This window comes from Enoplosus armatus, chromosome 10 (genome assembly GCF_043641665.1).
Source record: "Enoplosus armatus isolate fEnoArm2 chromosome 10, fEnoArm2.hap1, whole genome shotgun sequence".
Lineage (NCBI taxonomy): Eukaryota > Metazoa > Chordata > Actinopteri > Centrarchiformes > Enoplosidae > Enoplosus > Enoplosus armatus.
The window spans coordinates 20,534,489-20,557,077 of NC_092189.1; the positions used below are offsets into that span (position 1 = coordinate 20,534,489).

Below are 22,589 nucleotides of genomic sequence, written 5' to 3' on the forward strand. Positions count from 1 at the left end.
TTTACCCTACCCTGAAGCAAAAACAAACAAACAAACAAAACAAAAAATCCCTCTCCTACATACTGTACTTCCAAGAACCATAAATCAACATAAATCAATAAAACACACAAATACATTAATAATATGCATTTATGCATTGGCTGAGAATGTGCCACAAGTTTTTCACTACACCCAGGGGCTAACTTGTTAGAGTCTTGCTCCACAAAACATGGAAAATATCAAAAGAATGAATTTGAATAATCCTTTAAAGGGAGAAGCCTTCTCTGAATAGCATAACAATGATAAAAATGTTCAAAAGGATAGTAGTATATCTGAGGAGACTCTCCCTCAGAAATGGTGACTGAAACTTGGACAGTGACAATGAACTGTTTACAGAGCGACCATAAAAAAGCAGCATGACTCATTCCACAACAGCCTGTCACGTATAAGGATGACAACCTGGCAGCGGTTTAAGTAGGGACATGAAATTTCTCTATCTTGCCATCTTCTTTTGAGCAATCCCTCATAGCCTCTGTGGCCCAAATCAGTGTCCTCTTTTTTTCCCTCCTTTCTGAAACAGACTTCAGAGAAATGAGTGGAGCGAGAGTCTTGGCAGAAGCAAAGAAGGCAGACGTGCTGTAGAGACCATTTCCTGTGGGCACTGGGTTAGAGGAAGTCTTTACCCAGCCAGGTGAGTGAAAGGACTGAAGATTGTTGCCACGGCCATCTGGTAGCCACGGCACTCTAGGGCTTTGGAGCTCACGTCAACCTGACTGCCAACACGGCATCCACTGTGGGCCACTGAGGGCTCTTATGGCACCCAGGTTACTTCACCGATCACAGTCACGGAGACACTCCTGTTACGCCGATGCCCCCCAGCAGTATCAAATGGTTGACTGAATAGTGGAGAGAAATAATTTTGTATGATCTTTTGAGTGAAGATTATTACTCAGATTTAATATCCTCACACATGCCCATACACGCATACAAATGCCCTATTTCTTTGTGTGTGCAGCTCACAGTCTTTCTCTGGTTTTATTATCCTTCTTTTTATCTGTTTTTGTGTCGTGTGTTTACTGTAAATCACTTTGACAGCTGTGTTTGTTGAAATTGCTCTGTGAATAAATGTTTGAATCTATAGCTGCATCTGTACATCAATATTCCTGAATGCACATGCAATAAGAGCAGTGATCTAAGTGTTTCTCAAGGTTTATACTTTCAAAACATTTTGTATCCTGCTGTCTACATAATATGTGTCCTACCCATTATACGGCGAACACCTTGTCATTGAGTGTGTTTACATGCATGCTAGTATCCTGTTTATGATCAGGTTTTTGGAAAATCGTGGTTATGTTTTGCACATGTAAACATCCTATCCTGGTTTTGAGAAACCTGGATATGCTATGGTTTACAATTGGGATACTGTGGAATAAACACCTGATCCAGGTTTCTAGTACATTATCTGCCATGTTTGCAAGTTATGTAGTAGTTAGTCAATAAAACACAAATAATCTGATGCTAAATTCTGAAATGATGAGCTACACAATGAAATGAAATTTAAAGTCTGATACTGGTAATACAGAGGATTAGCGCTGAAATAATTAGTCGAGTTTATTAGTCAATCCCTAGGAAATTAACTGGCAACTGTTTTGATAATTGATTAATCATTTGAGTTACCTTTTAAGCAAAAATGGTAAACACTCGCTGATTCAAGCTTCTCAAACATGAGGATTTGTTGCTCTCTTTTGTATGAAATGACAGTTAATTGAATTTGGACTGTTGGTTTGACAAAACAAGCAATTTGAAAATATCACTGAACTGTGATATCTTTCACAATTTTCTGATTTACAGACAGACACAATTAATCAATAATTTGTAGTTGCAGCCCTTCAGATGATAACTTTAATTGTTTTGCTTTTCTTCCATTAATGAAGACGGGGAAGCTAAACCCAGCAGAGTGTTAAATGTAGCCAAAAAACGGACATGGACGAGTTAAAGACTAACCTGCACTGATGCAGACGATCCGAGACCTGGATAATTACAATCATGTACTGTATACAGGGAGCTGAATAAGCAGGTTCCTCTATGCTCCATGTAAACATAATATCCTACATATGATCAAAACTAGGATACGAGTGTGCACGTAAATGTACGAATTATGAAGGTAGGGCAAATAGTCAACACTCCCCTTCTCTCAGGCTGTTAGACGAAGCAAATTATGCTCCGTTTGGAATAAACTGAATGAATTCTAGTATTGTACATTTATGGCAAGTTATCAGCAGTATTTAAGTTTAGGATATATGATCAGATGAAATGTGTAATAAAGAGTAAGATACAAGTACATCAAATACATAATTACTGAACATTTTGAAGATTAAAGATCTCTCTCTGAGACTGAACGGCAGGATGTGTTTGTTTTTGTATGTGTGGAAGTGGTTGGGGGGGATTTGGGGTCATGGCACACCTTTGTTGCTGGCCCACAACCACAACAACCTATTAATCAACAGTCGTATAGTGCGAGCATGGATCGACCAGATTCCCTTGAGCACCTCATTAATAAAACCTCTCAGGCAATCTCGTGAAGTTGTGTTAATTAGTGTGTTGGAATTAAAACAAAATAGATCCACAAGCTTTTTTATTCAAGAAAAAACTGTTTTACTGCCATAGTGGTCAGTAATAGTGAAATTCACGTTAGTTTGTCAGGAGAGATACTTGAGCAAAAGCTTCAGCTCTCACATACAGTAACAGTATATGAAAGAGGTAGAGATGTAAACGCGTTCTTTCTGCTGTATGATTGGTGATGTGTGTCCCGTTGACCTGAAGCTAACACATCATCCACAAACTACATTTGGAAAAAAAGCAGACCCATCTTACATTTGAGGACTCCATGGAGTTGAAATACGTCCTTACACATTCAACAGTTTTTCTATGTAGAAGAAAATAGTGGTGAATAGTGTGAGGGGAAAAAAATATCTGGATGCAACTCCACCAGCTGCTTCCCAGAGGGTTTTCAATGGTTTACAACACTAATCCACCAGTTAATACTGATTCCCTTTGAGATGGTAAAATGGAGTTAGAAATACCTGTAGGCTTTGTCAATTTAAAAATGTGTTTATTATTTTTTTTTTTAATTGTTAGTTTATTTTTGTATTTATATTTTTTTGTGTGATTTAAAAGATACCAAATATGGTACATCTTCCTACATTCATTGTTTTCAGGTTGCGATCTTATCATCATGATGGTCTTTTGTTAGGGCCAATACAGTATATAGGACTATCTTCTGACGCTATTAAGATAGATAGAAAATGGATAGTGTGACGGCGAGATCACATCTCATCTAACACACCTTTTGGGGTAAACTGCTTGTGTGATTTGAGAAGATGGAATTGGTTTGTAATCTGTGCTGAAGATGTCTGACTATGATCCAATGACAGCTAGTAACACCATTACATGGGTCAGATAGGTTACAGTAAAAGTGTAGGTGTCTGTAGAGGTGTAATTATAGGTAGGTAAGTGCAGGTGTGATCAGTGCTGTGAATGGGCATATAGAGGTTGGCTGAAGCGGAGCATAAGTTGCAGTTGAGTCCTCTGTAGGTTTCATGGACCCAATTCAACCAAACATCTGTGATGGGAGGGGCCCACTGCCTGCCAAAACTTTAATAACCCAGCCTAGTTTCCACAAACATCCAAGTGAGGTTTCTATGCAGGTATTCACCCCAGTTCAGTATGGCATAATTACATAACTAACTACGTTGATAAACATAAAAACATTGTTAAAATATTTGTATGAAATCTGAGCATATTGAGTAAGCAGATGGGTTCCTGAATTTTTCAAAATATTCTGTGTTACTAAAAAGACTAGTAATAAGAATATGGAATAAATTAATGTTACATTTGAAGGGAACAAATTTAAATGTCCTCAATCATTTGGTTTGGATTTTGGGATTGTATGCACATAAGGATGGATGTGGACTACAGTTAGCCTGGTTCCAGACCAATTTTCAGAGTTATTCAGCAGTTCAAATAGGTCTGTTGTCTCTTGTGCCTGTTGGCGGTTAGAGGAGCAATGGACCAATCAGAGCTAAACTGGCGGGATTAGGGATGAGGACGTCATCTTCTTATATAGCTAACTGGCTAGATTAAAACTGCTAAGTGCAACCGGTACTGCAGCTTTCCTGTCAACTGATTATCAGGCAAATGGAACTGTAGATGCTCAAATTTTCTTTTTTTCGGACCACCATATTAAGGAATAACTTTTAATTGGCCTAAAAATTGAGATTTAGAGTTCATTCTTGACCTTGGAAACCTTGACCTTGGGGTGTTTTTGTATGAAAATTGTATATATTGAGTAAATAGAGTGGTGTTTAAATTGATTTTGAAAAAAAAAAGTTATTAAAGGAACAATATATGACCTCACAGCATGGTGTAATAACACTAATACCCAGTTATTTTTGGTGGGAGGAGAAAATCATTATTGATAAATTGTGCTGAATGTCTACCTTTCATAACTACTGTTTAACAATGGAGTTCATCACTTCTCACCTCACTCTTGAGCCTGAGAAGCTATTTAAAAAGCTGTGTCACCACAGTTTGCATTGTATTAACTCTTATAGATTTTTCTGTCAGGTATTCGCTCTGAATATCTAGCTTACCTATCTCTACTGTGAAAATGCGACTGCTGTCCATCAGTTATTGGCCACTGCTGTTACTCAAGGGGGGTAGGAGGGGCGGAGGGCTGTCAGAGACCTCTGTAGGAGGAGCCAAGTTCTATAAATGTTGCTCAAATTCCCAGTGGCTGCCGATAGAGCTCAATAAAGGTCATTCTTTAGTTAAAGGCCCATTATTTGAAGAAAAGCTCAAGTCAGTGAATTCCCCCTGTGACTGTGAATGTGGGAAAGAAAGTACATCTTGTGCTGCTGTAGACGTTTATTAAGACTACTGCAGTTCCAACTGGTCACTGATAGAGGTCAATAAAGTGTTGTAAATTATTTAATTCCCCCCTGAGGTAGAATGAAAGAATGAAAACATGGCAAGCAAATAGTGAGACTCTATTTAATTAGAAGACTGTTTGAAAAAAGAAAAAGGTTTAGAAGGCTTTGGATGACTGCAAATTAATGCATAGTTGCATTAGAAATAACTAAAAGTTATACTTACTGTATGTAATTAAGTTCAAAACAAATTCAGCTGATATTGTCCAGAGAATTGGGATAATTGTTAGTTTTGGATAAGCACTGTTTGGTACTGACTGCAATTAACTACACAGCTAGTGCTTTTTACGTGAGCTACATTAATGGGTGAAGCTATTAAACTAAAAGAAATATAATTATTGCTAAAATATTATATGTTGTGACTAATATGAGTGTAGGGCGTGCAGATATGATGCTAGTATTTGAACCAGGAGATCCACTGATAGAAGGTGCGGACCTATCCAGTCGACTCTCTGTTAGCTCTGCTAAATGTATGCAAATCTATGCTCTTTACGTTTATTTCTACATATTAGTTGAACTTTTTGTGAATAATATTGGACAATGATAACTTGTGACTACGAGTCTATCATCAGGGTAGTGAAATGGTCAACTCACCACTTCGTAAACTCTCCTCCTGCCGACTCGGCTACCTGGCCGGTAGAGGTTTTCGAATGTAAACACCAAAGTAAACATCAAGGAAAAGGTGGAGGGGATAAACACCAGTGACCAAGACCATCTCTGTGTCCATCTCAACATCAGAGGAGACACCAAGGTAAACATGAGCGATTAAACACCTGCTGTGATCCCGGCCACATGGATCTTCTCTGCCCAGCATCCTACTAGCCAATGCACAGGCGCTGGATAATAAACTGGACGACCTTCGTGTCCGCGTCAGTTTCCAAAGGGATATCAAGCACTGTAATGTCCTTTGTTTTAGCGAAAGTTGGATAAATCCTGGAATACTGGACAGCGCCGTTCAACCCTGTCTCTTTTTTTCTGTGTACGGATCTGACAGAACAGAGGACTCCGGCAAAAAAAAAAAGAGGAGGCATGTGCTTTATGGCAAACAAAGATTGGTGTGACAGTGGGAAAATTAAAGTGCTATCCTGTTTCTGCTCATGTGATCTGGAGTTATTATATTTACGTGTGTCATTATCACAGCGGTCTACATCCCACCACAGGTGAGTACAGAGGCTGCCCTGTCAGATGTATGCAAAGACTTGAACTGCTCACAGACCAGTAATCCTGATGCTGGAGACTTAATTTGAGCCATTATTTCCTGTGACAATCTTTTAATTTTATCCTGAATTGTAAAGCACTTTATATGAGCTCTGTAAATTAATCATTGATCATCCTTCTGACATTAAATAATTATGATTAAGATATCACTGCAGCAATGGTTTACAGGTACATGTGATGAATTAGTGATACAGGCGCTATAAATAGCCACAGCTGTGTGTAATGGTCGCTGTTCTGGTGCTGTTGGAGAACCTTGCTGATGCAGTGAAATTGCACTTCCTCTTTGCTGTTCTTCTCATTGACAGGTCTAATGAGTGGTGGAGAGGGTATGTAAGGGCAAGTATCGGTATGCAAACGGCTGTTTAAGGGCATTTCTACATCCATTTCTGGTGAACTGTGGGAGTGGAAATGAGGGTCGTGCACGTGCGCCCAGTTCCACAATGATTGAGATTTATAAAACAGAATCAGGCGTACGTGTGGCTTTATACATCCGACGAAAATAATGCATGTGCATATTTCTGTCTTTGTGCGTACACACAGTGTTTTATGCATCTCGCACTTGGTGTTTGTTAACTGTTGTTTCCTGACACCTCTACCTGCTGCTAATGATGGTTTTACAGTAAAAGCACAACTGAAAACATGCCTCTGTCAAGTAACTTTCTATATATTGATATTTAATGACATTAAATAATATTAAATAAATAATAATAACATGAATGTATTAAATTATTGAAAGCATTTTAAAAAGCTTTGGAAGCATCAAGTGTTTAGCTTGAAGACATCAATAAATGTTCCCTTTCACCAGGTCCCTGAAAGCCTTATTAGCTACAGAGAACCATGAAAGTATTCTGAGCTTTCTAAACAGGAAAAGTGTGTTCTCTGCCTTCTGAAAAGACCCCACTTACACACTCCACCAATGTGCATGTATAAACCCAATTCCTGCGTGCAAATCACCATTTCCTTTGCCTGGACACTGGCAAAAATGAAAAGGAGCGAGCAAGTCGGTGGGATTTTTCCACTCAAAACTCAATTCAGACAAGATGTGAGAGAAGTTGCATTCTGATGTGTTTCTGAGAGTGTCAGGAGAGCCACTGCCAGGAGAATGTGACACAGCAGGGCTGACAGCTCCATCATAAAGCTCCCCAGCCAGTCGTCAATCACTCAGCAAGGCTCCCGTCGGCCATGGCGCTCTAGAAGATGAGCAGGCGTGCAGACACACACATATAAACACAAGAGCAAAGAACACACAAACACCATGGCAGGATTCCACTTCACCATCACACTACTGGGAGATTTCCAACTTAGCCTGGCAGACTTGTTACAACTCTTCAATCAAATTGAACTCGTGGCTATAAAAAACACGCAGGTCGTAACCATTGGATTGTGAGAATTGACCAGGTACCCGTGAACAACGCACACTCAAAATATCACACGATCCTCTGCCCTCTCCATCACATGTATACAAACACTCACTCATACACCACTATGATGTACTGTGCACACACACTGACGTTCACAGACGCACACCATGACAAATATGCACGCACCATGATGAAAGCCTCCTCTCTCAGTTGTGATTACTCTCTCGCCTGAGCTTCATACCTCACAGTGAGATGTGGGAGTAATCCAGCTCAGACAACACTTTTGTCCAGAGCCTGAATCAAATGCATTACATGTACACGTAGCCAATGAAAAAGCACTTTTCAAGGGTAAAACAAAAGTAAAAACAGGAAAAATACTGGAGCTGTTCTAAAAAAAAAGATCTGGGACAGAAATTAAGAAACATAATGGATCTCCAGGGAATCCCACTATGCCGTGTTTGCATAATCTTTCTTCTCCACCTCGAAAGAGGCACAGGTTGGGCTCATTTTCTTCTTTTTTGTGTGTTTTTATTTGATTTATTATTTACTGCAAGGAATCAGAATAGTAAAATTAAAATTCAGGCAATTTAGCCCACAGAGGATATGTTGCTTAAAAAAATAAAGAGCAATGGAAAAAAACTACTTATTATACAACATAATATGAAATATTCAATATTTCCACTGTGTTCAAGCGGTCCATGTGGGTTACGATATTGTTAATACTTTTTCTAGTATAAACGTTAATTTTAAAAAAGTAGAGCAAGATATCGCTTACTGTGGTATCTTTTACATTTAAATTCTGGGCATTTGTATTGAGCTGGGTACGGTCTTTTTATTTAAATAAGTGAAGAGCAATTACCAATATTATCAAGAAATGTATGTTAAATCAAAAAATCAATTGGCATGGCTAAACGTACATGCTAAATGTAGCAATTTCTTTATGCATTTGATCATTTGCAGCATTGAACAGCTTTGAATCAAGTGGTGAGAACTTGAAAGCTCTTCTCTCTTCAAACGATTCTCCATCACATATGGCTGCAGGTCAGATTATGACCACTAAGTCCATCATTGAACACTGGCCTGACTTGTTCTGTACCAGGTACACTTATGAACTAGTTTATGCTTAACATGTTAGTCATTATGGACAGCCCATGCCAAGTACAATAAAACAAAACAACAAAAAAATACAACACTTATATCTGGCAGGCCGTTTCTCCTAGGGCTGCAACTAATGATCATTTACATTGTCTGTCCATTTGCTTATTATTTTCTCCATTGACTGATAAATTGTTTAGTCTATGTTAAAAAACAGTTGAAAAATTACATTCAAAATTTCTCAGAGGCCACGGTGATGTCTTCAATGTGCTTGTTTTGTCTGACAGTCTTAAACCTTAAAGGCAGAATGAGTAGGGTTTCATTGTGTAGACTCACTAGAAGTGTGTGGCGGTGCCTGGATCTGCAGAGACCCCCTCGGCCTGTATTTTCTTATTTTGCTGTGTTCAGGACGTTTCTGGGCATCAACCTTTGGGCAGTGGGTGTATAGCCCTCAGCCAATAACAGCACGCAGGGTGTGAAGGCAGGACTCGTAACATAGCAACCAGGTGCCAGATCGTAAGCACACATCCAAGAGGAAGCTAAGAGCTGGGGAGGAAGGGCCAACTTTGAATGTTGTGTTTACAAACTGCAACCGACAAATCCTACTCATTCTGCCTTTAAGATATTCAATTTACTGTCATATATGAGAACAGCATATCGTCACATTTGACAAGCTGGAACTGAAGATTTGGCATTTTTGCTGAAATTAATCAGTTTTCAAAATAGTTGCAGATTACTTTTTCGACTTGTTGCTGTTAGTTCCTCCAAATCACTCCTATCCGGGTGTCTTTGTTGTCACCCAAACCCCCCCTAAGATAACTTTGATGTCCCCAGGTGACACACACTCTAACTTCTTGCAACCTGACATTCAAAGTCAGTATCTCAGCTCCTTTTTGGAGCTATAGGCACAGCAACAGTCAGAGCCGTCCTCTCGGCAACATGCAGTCACATGTGGGAAAACCTCTCGCTCTCCGGGGAAAACTCCAACATCCCCATCCCCACAACAGCCCAGCAACTCTTGAAAAAGAGACCGTCCGGCCCGGATCAAGGATTCTGGTTCCAGGGCTGCTGCTGTGCATCGAGGTGAGCTCAACTACTATTTATCTACTTGGATATATCTACTTATAATGGCTCCACCTCTATCCCGGCCCCTTCCCACTAGAAATATGACATTCCGGGTCCCGAGGGCCAGTTTTGTAGCCAGGGATCAGAACGCCACATCCTTTGCCACCTACAGCTAACCTTGCAGGCTTACATGGTGGCAGTCTCACATTACTTCCTAACAAGGCCCCACGGGTATAGGCTCAGACACCGGGCACATCAACCCCCCCCCCCCCCCAACACTTGGGAGTCCCTACCAGGAGCTGTTAACCCCAACAACACAACTGCCAGGGTCACAGGGGTTCACAACTCAACACCAGAATACGGTGGTAATTCTCAGAAGGGCATAATTCTCATTCCCAAAAACAGTGAGAGGGCAATAATGAAATGACATTGACAAAGAGCTGCGCACGTACACTGCATCAGTAATGTATGTGTTATGCATCATTAATAACTGCAAACAGCAAGAGCTACCTTTTGAAAGATGATGCTGCCAGGCAGAAGTAAACACATTAGGACCCATATTGTTACATTTTAGACATCAGAAATACTTATTTAAAATGATGTTTTCAAAACGAATGCAGCTTTCCAGGGTGGAAAACTACATTTATTTTTCCAGCAGCAGAAGTGGTTGGTTTATTTGACGATTCAACCAAGACTTTCATTAATTTACCCCAAACAACGATTTGTTTACTGCTAAAGTGGCTGGGAGAGTGGACAAACTTTGCAGCCACAGTACAAATTAGATGCAACTTTATTGATTCCTGTGGGCAAAGTGGGGCCACTGCAACAAAGAAAGAGCTAAAGATAAAAAAAAAAAAAAACAAGAGCAGACACACTCAAGATAACAAATGATCACAACATGTACATCTTGAAAATGATAGTGTACAAAGAAGATAGCGTTACACAGTGTCTTCATCAATATGAGGCAGACAATACAAAGAGGCTGACTGTCAACAAAAGCACATGGATAATACACAAAATACATGTGTAAAATCCATTTTGACGAGTCAGTTTGTGTGTGTATGAATGGGGAAAGTAGGGATCAAAGCCAGAAACTCCAAAATGATCCTCCACACACAGCACAAGCTTACAAAACAGAAACCTCTCTGCCAGCTTCACAGGGAAATCAAAAGTCTACATTTCATCAGGTCTTCTGAATAAAACTCCAAATACTGTTTATCTTGTCATTCTAATGTGGCCTCAGAGTGATGGACAGCATTTTGAATCCGGTTTCTCAGAATTACCCTCTCTATCAGCTGTGTCCTAATTTAGTTTTTGAAAATCTCAGTATACACGGCAGGGTGATAGCAGGTCCTTGGAGACTTCACCCAGACTAACAATGTGAAATTCATAGTCTGCAGTAAAAAGGTCATCTGGAAGTTTCAGTATCAATTACGACAAAAAGTAATCGGTCTCATGAGATTCACTCTGTTTCTGTAAACACAATACTTGGAATAATAAGACCGGTATATCATTGCAATTAACCTTGGAGTAATCTTTTAGAAGAATGATAATGAACTGTCTGTCAAATGTAATGAAGATGTGGAGCTTATTCACATTCAACCCATTAGGACCAGTATTGGAGAAAACAGGCTCATTCACACAAACTCAATCTGGCCACTACACCTTTGGCCTCTCTAAGGTCTCCATTTCAGTATTCACATGGCACGTTCACCATACTATTCACTGGAAGTGGAAAATAAAAACTCATAATAGAAAATGGGCATCAAGGCTGAGTTAAGGTAAATCTATTGGTTAACTGTTCAGTTCACAGGTAAGAGCTGAACAATGGTTAACTATAACCTGCAAGTCTACTGGACACCAGCCAAAGATCACACACAGGAATTGCATTTTTTTTAATTCATTCAGTCTTTTGAGCTTAAAACAAAATGGATGAAACAAAATAAATATTAACAGACATTGTTGCTAGTGTCACAAGTTGTCATTTGTTATTTCTAATTAGTTCAATCTCAAGAGTGCAGGTCTTAAGTAACATGAGACTGCTATAGGGCAGACGCCAAGGGAAGTGAGAGTAGAGGAGAGTGGCGTTCTGCTGCAAATGCAACTCGTTTTGTGGAGACTGTGATGGACAATGACCCTCATCCCTGAAATATTTCGGTTAAGTTTAGTGTGACCATACCTTCACAATACTTCACTACCCATAAACAGAAGTACACATGCATCAAGATTTCTAGAAGCAGTGTCTCAGGACAGAGGATGTTGTATGCTGTAGAGATTGTAAAGCCTCATGTGCTGTTTTGTGCAATAGTTATGGTGACGACTGCTTCCTAAGAGCAGCATGGCGTCACACAGTTTACCCATTTATCTGTAGCGTCTCCATTGATAAGGAGTGCCATCCACAGCTATTCAGAGACACACTGTTTTGTGTTGCTGGGGAAAGGACCTTTGTGTACCAGGAATAAATACTTTAAATACTTTAAGTAATAACCCAATATATTTTCCTTACAGTGGATTTCCACTTTTCTACTTTGTATTGTTTATTTAAAGAACACATAACTGACTCTAACTTGCTGCAGTCGTAGTTGTAAACACCCAGTGTCAAGAGATTTATCTGTTAAAAAATGTACCGATGTGCAGGTACTGATGTGTTTAACATGACCAATATCTCCAACCATGTTTAATTTGAAACAAACAGAAGCAGAACTGGGTTCTGTTTGATCCATCAGACAAAGAAAAGAGTGCAGAAACTCACACTTAATCAACAGAAAAATTGGGAAGTATGGGGCATCAAACCATATAATTGATCACTTACAACCACAGATGTTACCAAGATGTTGGTGTTTATGTTTGATTGACAGCAGCTGGCAGGCTGCCAGAGTGCCGGAGTTACACCTCTAGGAACGAGAGACAAAGTAAACAAACTTGCGCTGTGGCTACATGTCATGGACAGACAGCGTGTTGTTAGTGGTACTGAAGAGTAAGAACCATGCCAGCATCTAACAGGACCAACGTGACATTTGCAGGTACGCTTACATGCTATTAAATGTGCTGCAGCTGAGAAGCTAATTAGCCATCTAGCCTGCAAACTGATGTTAGCAGTGCAGATTTATGCAGTGTGTGTTTGTTTGGTCACTCATTCAACAAGCTGAGCTGCAGGACAAGACGTGTGCTTATGTTTGTAATGTGTGTTGTTGTTAAGATTCTGTGGCTCTTGTGTTGTGTAGCTGCTGCTGTCTGGCTCAGTGTGACTGCCTGTGATAGATTGCTGACATTACAGCTTTAAGAAAAATAAGGTCTCCATCTATGTAGACAGATATCAGGACAGTATTCAGATAAATTAAGAATAGAGGGCCATCATGAAACCAAAACATATAAAATATAAATTTCTCCCTTTTGGTTTCAGATTTTTTCTCAAAGGAGAACACAGGACACAGTGATTTACATTGCAGATATGTGTGTGTGCTGTAGCAGACCAAAAAATATTTTTTTCAGTCGGACTTTAAGAGCAGAAAGAGACTTGTAGTTGATGGTTAGGCACCTACCACAGGGGCTCGTACTGTACAGCAGATGATGAAAATATTCAAACAAAAAAGTGTATTTCATCTTTGTGGCACCCTCTTACCATTGACTTGAAGAGTGTGGATCTGAAAAAGTCTCTCGTAGCCATCGGCATGACAGGTATAGTTGCCCATGTGGGTTGTGGTCACCCTGGTGATGTACAGTGAGCCATCATCCCCAAAGTCCTACCAGAGAGAGAAAGAGAAAAAAAAGTCTTAATGACATAGAGAATGTACTGGTGGTCTTCTACTTCTACAGTGATAGTTGAAGGCATGTGAAGCTGGAACTGTTTCAATGGGAATGCAGCAACCCTGCAGTGTGCAGATGAGAAGACAAACACGTTTCCATAGCATAGGAAATGAAAAATGTAAAACAAAATCCAAAAAGGCACATTGTAGAGCAATGTCCATCAATCTAAGTCAAAACTTAAAGCCATTTGGTGCCACTGAAAACAACTTTGGAAAATAACTGTCAAAATCACAGTTAAGAAAAATTGTTTTCTGGTACATGCCATTTTTCCAATCAGAGGAAAGTGATCTGATGGAAAGGGACTGAGGCTATAATTGATTAGTGCAGAAATTACACCGTGTTAGACGTTTTCAAAACAAAAACAGGGAAATATAGTGCTGCAGACACACAGTCAATCAAAATAACCTCTGCTGCTTGTTTCAAATGTCATTGTCCCTGAAAAGGCCAAAATGTAAGTTGTTACGCTTTGGTAAACATGCAGGTCCCACAAATACACAAAACATGTTGCACTTCAATTCTCATGTGGCCCATTTAAAGCAAAACAAAAGATGTAATTAAACCAAAACCTATCCATGATGTTAACTTATGTAGAGCCAACTGAAACATGATTAATTCATGCTGTGTTGTGATTATCAAGCCAGTGAAGACAAAAAAAAATGGTGCTGGACAAGGAAAGAGAGCAAACACAAGAATAAATTATTCAGCTATAGCACAGATAGAAGCCCCCAAAGCTAATGAGCCTATTGACGGTGTGCCGGTGTGATGAATCCGTCTGGAAAAAAGTGAATGTCTGCCATCATGTTAACATCACGCTGCAGTAAAAAGCCATTTTGACAAGTCATTGATATGAGTTTTATGTATTTAACATTATATAGAGTCTTAATGCGATATTATGTTCTTAAACATTGAATAAACTGCATGAAAGTAAGGGTAAAATTAAAGTAAAATATTTGACTTGAGTGCAAGATAAAAATAAAGATCTTTAACTACTCTACTCACAAACTTAAGAATGAAAACTATTTGTCAAACCTCTAACAAATACTCAGGAGCTGTCTTAAGTTGAGCTGCCTGTCTGGGTCTCTAATGGCTGCAGTAGAGAAACTGTACATATATGTACTCTATTGCTATCTTTAGATTTATACATTATAAACATATTAGACTGGAGTTCATTTAATGTGTTAGTTGCTAATTTTACAAGCTAATTGTTAAAGATACAAGATATTATGGATTTCACACAAATATACTTTACTGATTAAAATAATATATACATTTACAGAATAGCATATTGGTAAGAAAACGTAAGGGTTTTTTAAAAGAATAAAAAAACAATGGGGCAGATGCAGGTTAATTGCTTGTGGCTAATTGGCTATCCCTGCTATGAGTGTTCATGTGATCTATGCACACTATCACTTGAGAGTTACTCTGAAAGGTCACTCTTATACTTCACCATAAGTAGGAGCGAGACTCCTTTTTCTTCACTTGGCTCTGGTATAGTAATCATCTTATTTGAAGCTAGTCAATTTTTACATAATTCTCTGAACAGAAAAAAAAATATTGGAAAAAATGAAGTTTAAATGTGATTCTTAATTTGAGGAAAAAACTAAAATCTACATTCAATTATATGCCGACAGTCATTTTAGCACGTTAACTACATTAACTAAAACAAGAAATTATATTATACATATTATAAAACAACTGCCTGTGCTCGCAATAATAGCTTTCACCATTTTCTGATGCACAGCAACTCTTCAGGAATAAAGTGCTCCGGCACTGAGCCTTCATTAGGATTTTCTTCAGTGCCCACTAACTTGATGAAGGCCATGAGCCAAAACGTGTTAATTCCTGATTGCTGCCATGCATTTAAAAAATCCTTCAGATATCTTTTAGTGGTGTGAACTTCTGTTCTTAAGAATGTCCATGAGTCTGCCCCCGTGCTCCTCATTTCTTATAACTGCGCACAGCATTATTTTATTTTTTCTTAAAAAGAGTCAGCAGTCCTAATTACCAGTCCTCTTTCAGCAGAGTTCATAACAAGAAAAGTGCCTTTTCTCATTAAATAGCTTTTAACATTTCGATCACATCTCTGCTGGCTGTTTACATCTTGGCATTCAGCTTCCCTGTCTACAGACAAGCGAGGAGAGTCAGCCATCGTGTTTACAGGCATACAGTGTGTTTATCAGTTCGTCCTGGTGTGCTCCGATCTAACCCACGAGCTCGGTAACGGCTCGGGCTGAGTGAAGCATCAGAGCTTCACAATATGAGGGGAAATCGATGGTGCGTTTTGGCCCCTTGGGCTGAGAGCATATTGTGTCACCTTCTTAAATGAAAAATGAATGGGGGGAGAAATGAAACTCAGAGGGGTGGAACGAGCCACGGCGGAGGCTGTCGACATGATTCCTCCACCTCACCTCACCACCCTCACCTCAGCTATCAGCAGCACCCAGCACCCAGCTCTCTGCAGACAAAGCAGGCCAGTGTACGACTACTCAGAGGGAAGGGAGACAAGGGCAGGTAGAGGTGGATTTACAAATAGGCCATAGCCCTCAAGAAACTATAATTAATAAAGCTGTCAGTGCCAGGTCACCTCTGAAAGGACACTAAAGAGCCACCTCATTGGATGGCTAACCTCTGGTAGTGACGAGGCATTTCAGAAAATGGCCTTTAACAAAGTTTTATAAGGCCAGGCTGGAAACTTCTTAAGAGGAAAATACCCTGCAGTGTGTGCAAAAAGTGAAAGAAACGTGTTTCCCCACAATGTCAGCATACTGAGGCAACACTAAAAACAGGAAGTACTTTGACATTAAAGGGCTGGTTCACATTTTCTCACTTACCTCTTGGGGTATCTGCTGCAAAAACCTCTGCCTCCATCACAATACAATGGAGTTAAATGTAATTATATTTTTGGCAATAGGTTTTTTGTAATTACGGAAACCAACCCTTTGAAATAGTGGGAAGACTATAGTTCTGCTTTTAACTCTCACAATCGAGTTTCAGTTCTCAGCTCATGTAAATCATTTTTGAATCTTTGTGTGATGCTTTAATTTTAACTGAAAGATGTTTGTTTCTCGTTTAACTATCAACAAATGTAAACCTTAAAGGATAAGTCTGGCGATATTCTCTACTTTTGTAATTGTCAAAAAAGACCAGAACCAGCAATGTATTGTAGTATTGTCAGCGTATCCAAAGCCTGATGTAGCTTATTTCTCTGTGTCAAAGACTTCCACAAACACAGCTGTTTATTTTGCCCAGCTGTTTAGGAAATGATTTAGCCTCTCTTAAAAATGAAGTATAAATTGGGTCATGAGTATATATCAAGTGTCTGGGGATTTACATCTTCAATAGGAATGAAACAGCTCGAGGCTGAGAGCCACAGACAGGCTGGGAAGTCAAAGCATTGAGAGATGGACACATGGTTAATTTTGGTTTCAGGATTTGTTGACATTAACAAAAATATACAGTATCGCCAGTCTTACCCTTTACCCTTCACTTTAACCAGATTATTTGTTTTGCAAAAAACAGTTCTGCATGAAAGGCACCTCATTAGCTTTGTGGGCTTTTTGTGAATGGAACAAAAAAGAAAAGAGTGAAGCAATGTCAGTCTGTTGAGACAAAAACAAAGAACATCCTACCTGGGACGGGATCTGTTGGGGAGTAAAACAGGTCAAACATTCAGAAGTTTAGTTCAAGGAAGCATTAAGGCATCAGAAACAGATTTTAAAGCAGACAGGTGACAGCACTGCTGATGTTGTGGTATACACGTCGATGTAGAGCTAATGTCAGGATAATATAGAAGTAGTACAGATGAGTACATGAGTGTGGTTCTGAGCTCCAAGACCAAACGATGAAAATCAACAAAGAAACCCTTCTTGATAGGGGTTACAGTTAAAACAGGCCGCTGTGTAAGATCCATGTGGTATCTGCCCCATATAATGTTGCACAGCTTCATTTATTCATCCTCTGGAAACAGCACAGGAAGTACACAAATTGTATCACACGAGGTGATAACACACTGATCAAAACTGAATGTAGATATTATAAATAATCACATGCATTTAAAGTCAGATTTGGCACATCTCCATAATTAAAGATACTGTGAAACCCACTAGAAAAAGGCACCATTATGGGAGATAAAAACACCTATTCCAATGGACAAGATAAGAAGATTCAGCTCAGATTGTACTGCTTCCTGTGTTATATCTATTCCTGTTGAAGCTGCAGTCTTCAAAACATATTTTCTATTTTTAATGATTCCATGTTTTTTCAAGATTGAATCAGATATTTTTTTATAGTGACCTTGCTAGTTGACTTACAAACTAGGACACGTTACCCCAAAAAGCAGCTGATGAATAATACAAACTTCTGTCTCCAAAACACACTCATTGTTGGATTTCAAAACTTTTTAAGAATTATAAAATATCAATTGCATTTTTCATCTCACGAACTATTTCCGGGACCACAGAATCGACATCCCCAAAGGCAAACATGAATGTTTACACTCACTCTCACACACACACACTCACACTCACACACACACACACACACAGGCATACACACAACACGACTGTGTCTTTGGCTCGGCCACTCAGGGAGGACTGAAATACTGACAGCCTCGGATGATGATGCAATAGCCAGCAACTGTCAACTTCATGGAATTACAGTAAGCTGCTTTGTCAAAATTTAGAGAGGCTCTATTGAACTCCGGGAAACAAGCGCACCACTGGGATTAATGCGCGATTCACTAAATCTGAATGTCGACAAAATTTTTAAAATACCCACATTCTAAACTGGGAAGGCCTGCGAGATTAGAATACATAAACCTCCCATGTGTACTCACAGGAATATGACTCTAATTAAGGCTGGCAGTGGATACTCACAAATATTAACAGTCAGCAATTATACAGAAATTGTCTGCAAGGCAATTTAGAATTAGTCTGAGGATGCCAGGTGCAGACGAAATCCATTCTCCTCTCTGGAAGGAACAACAATGATTGACTGGAAGTCTGAGAGACAAAAATAAATCTGGATTAAGCCGCCGTTGGTGTGCCGCTCATGTTCCATTGGTAGTTTTCTCTTGGTGCTGCGTGGTTTGCACACAGGTTCCAGATGAGCCACGAGAGACTGTTAGCGCTCATGCTGATTCACTTGCTGGTGGGGTTCGGTGTTAGCACGGCTACTCTGGGGGTAATAGGTGCGCTAGCAGAGGTTGTAAACTCAGGCTTTGTTAGAAACCAACAAAAAATCTAATCTGACAATCGCACACCTCCAGGGTCAAAGTACAGCGAGTTCTCTCAGTCTGAGGAGACAGATTAGTCCCTGCAGTAGTTAAACTCTCACTTCATGAAGCTGCACTGGCATCAACCCAACATGCTGTATGCACCACAGAGACAGAGGAAGAGTAATTTTATGCAACAACATTAAATACAAGCAATATAAAGATCCTGGGAGTAACAAAGTGGTTCAGGGTTCATTAAAATGCAAACTGTTAGCTGCATCTTTCTTTCTGCTCTGTTCTAACTCAAGCTATGAGTTCTCTGGGCTGAAATCAAATTTTGATGTTTTCTCCAGGAGTATGATGGTAACCACAAAAGGCCAAGTTTTGATTGATTATCAACCCTGGCTGTTCTCTTTCCCACTGTCTCAATAAAGTGGAAAACAAGAAGACTATGATTCCACAGTTTTTAAAAAGCTCTGATCCAAAATTATAGCAATGCCCAACGGTTTTAAAGGCCTAGCTCTATATGCTATCATTATTCCAGCTATTGATAGCTTTTTTGCCACAATGGATACACTGAAAAGCATTTAGCAGCAGGAGCTTTCATCCCTGAGTTGACATTTTAATTGAAAATACACCTGTGCAAGATCTGATATTAGTCACCAGGAAAGTGATGACTGTGTGTGAAGTACAGACAAAGACCACCCCTGGCCAGGACACTGAACTCTGCTATGTGTCTTCAGGCAATATCAGGAGATGAAACAAAAACTGTTTCTATTGAATCTGCCAAAAAAAGAAGAAGACAGAAGTAAAACAGTTCTTGGGGAAAAAAAATATATGAATGATAGATCAAAGGCTGCGTTAACCTTACAAGACCTCGCGCATCTCTTTTTTTTTCTCCCATAAATCCTCTAGAAGATATTCAGAGTGTTTTCAAGAAATAATCTGACTTGACATTTCTTTTTTGTTACACCCAGCACAAGCATATATCTTTTTTGGTCATGGATTTCTTAAAAGCAGACATAATATATTATAGAAAATGACTAAAAAAGGCAAACGGTGGAAAAGATGTTACTCTCGTATACACGACCTAAAAATCACCTCATGGCGCCAATCTTTAAGGGAATCACACATCACCAACAACCAGAACCAGCGCACTAGTTTAGAGCCAGTTGATGGTGCCAAGGATGACTGGCGACAGCTGGGCGCCTCTTACTCATTTTAAGGGTCATCAACATTTAATGTTACATTAGCGGCTTCGCTGGGTCTCCCTTTATCTACTGCGACAGTGTTGACTTAATTATGCACAGCAGTATCACACTCATCTTGGTCAGCCCTGACACACAGAGAGGAAAAGGGTAAGGAGGTCTGCCTTTTCTGTACCTTGCTACATAAGTGTCCCTGCTCCTTTTGATGTGGATGAAAGTGACACAGAGGGCTGTCTGGGGCCGTGCATGCGGATTAACACACACACAGACAAGACACACACACACACACACACATAGTGTCTTCCACCAAGATGTAAAAGTAGGTCCTTCCTCTAGGGCTGAACCCCTTTGGTATCCCCCTTCATCTTCTTTCTTTGTCTGAAATCCCTGTCCCTCCTAGCAGTCTCTAAACACAGACACCAAGAACACAAACTGACATCCTGGATTACTGTCAGACCTACAACACAAAGCCAGCGCCAAAAGTCAAATAAAATGTGCTGACAATCTGAGTCACTGCCCAAAAAAAAAGTTGAAATATGATGAGAAAGAAATGTAGAATTAAATTATCTGAAATTTACAACTCTTGCAGAAATGTCTCGTTAAGAAACAGTCGTTAAGAATTGATGATGCTTCACAATGTGAAAACGCAATAATTAGACCTGTGCGTGTTAGAGCCATTCAACTACAAATCCCATAATCTATCTACCTATCAGTGTATCTATGCCTCCGCTATGTATCTACCTATTTATCCTAGTTATCTGCCCATTTACCTATCTAAAAACAATAAATCAAAGAGAGCAATGACAGTCGGCTCTTACATTGATGTCTTCCAGGTTCAAGGAGTTCAGATATTGATGGTTTCTCTTCCACAATATAGGAGGCCTCTGCTCCCCTGTGATGGCACAAGTCAACACGGCGCTCTGGCCAACTGTTACTGTGGAGACACTCACTTTCTGGTCATCTGGAAGGGTGAGCAGGTACACATCTGTTGATGAGAGGAAAAAATACACAATGTTAGATAGATCGTCTTAAGAAGACTAACTCAATTTAAGTTTTGAGACATTTAATTAAACTGTTGAGTAAAAGTGGCAACAATTCCAGTTATTTGTAAAACTTTTAATTTGAGTAAGTTAGTTTGAACAAGGGAAGAAAACCCGCCTATACTTTATATCTGAAACTTGATGGACCTCTCTTTCTTGCTCATAATTCAGAGGAATAAACTCACTGAGACACTTCACAATGCAAGAATTCATGTTTTGCCCACGTTTCTCTTAATGAAGCCTGAAAACAAGAAAACAAAATACAAGAGTGTCTCAATTAGCGGCTGTTGTGCTATACAGGCAGATGTTTTTTTAGTTAAAGATGCACTGAGGCAGCACAATTACTGCAATTTGCAAAGTAATGGGAAGGAATTAAGTTAAAAATACTTTGCATAATTTATGTAATGATACTATAATAGAAGTTCCACTTTCTCTATCAGCCTGTCTGAGGACCCTGGGTCCACCACTATGTAGCTCTTTTTTAGCTAACAGCACAAAACAGACTCTTTTGGGAGGCAGCGGTGCTGCTGGTCTGCTGACTGCTGAAATCACATCTGAAGCGCGCTGCTTTGTAACTAGAAGTTGGAATATTTTTAACATGCTCTGTGCTCTGAGACTTTAAAACAAGCTAAGCTCTCCACGTTGTTGTAAAAGCCCAGGAGTGCATCCTTTCTGATGAAAGTAACACGAAAAAAAAAAAAAAAAGCCTGTGCTGCCAGAGAGGTTCCCCATGGAAACACAGCCCTAGACCTCGACCAGAGTCGGTGCTTTGCTCGTTTCAGTATTTCTGCATTACCTAAAAGTTTCTAAAACGTGTTTCTGGTGATGATGAGATGTGCTTGTGTTCTCTATGTTTAATTTTTACCCATTACTGAGAGCAAATACTGCCACAAAGAAAAGCCAGTGGGTTGGTGAGAGGTCAGCATGGCTATGGTTGGTTAACGCCTTTTGTGTGTCCAGGATTTTGATAAAACAATGAGCACAATGTACACTCATCCATTCTTTGGTGGTATTATGTAACGCGGCCTGTGAGAGAATGCTTTTTAATCTTTCTCTTGGATAATGAGCAACGGAGCAAAAGGAAACAGAGACTCAATTTGTTCTGCTCCTAAGGGCATGAAATACAAAACCTAATGAAAGAGCAGGTCCAGCAGACAGTGTTCACTTGCCACAGCCCAGAGAATAAGGATGAGAGCACCTTCAATTACAGCATGACTCCAGTGGCCCTGTACCAATGGCCCTCTGAAGGCTTTTTTTAACCTTCTCGCTCATTTGCTGTGTTTGGTCCACTTGTTGTTTCTTTGGACTATGAACTTGGCTGGCCTCTTAGATCCAGGCCAATCAGGCTGGAGCCGTGAGACAACTCATACTTCTTTTCAGTGGGAAGCTCCGAGTTAAGGCTTCTAATCTCTCATTTGGCCCAATGAAACCTTGCTTAAACCCGGGCAAATCTCTGCCAGGATTACATCAAAATTAGAGGATTAATAACAGCCGTTTCTTCTGAGTGGAGTATAACTCTAAGTTTAGATGATTATACTGTTAGTGAAGAGTTCATCCAACCAGCCAACTCTGTGTTCATTTGTGAGGCTATAGTTTGTCCTGGAGTTGTGTTGTGT

The 22,589-nt window shown here is 39.7% G+C and overlaps 1 protein-coding gene across 1 annotated transcript in view; it reads right to left on the reverse strand.

Moving 5' to 3' along the window:
* Positions 1–22,589, reverse strand: part of fstl5 (follistatin-like 5) — a 125,927-nt gene that overhangs the window by 36,059 nt on the left and 67,279 nt on the right. The window contains 3 exon segments of the mRNA XM_070913402.1: positions 13,329–13,449; positions 17,143–17,154; positions 20,752–20,918. Coding sequence (XP_070769503.1) covers positions 13,329–13,449; positions 17,143–17,154; positions 20,752–20,918 — 300 coding nt within the window.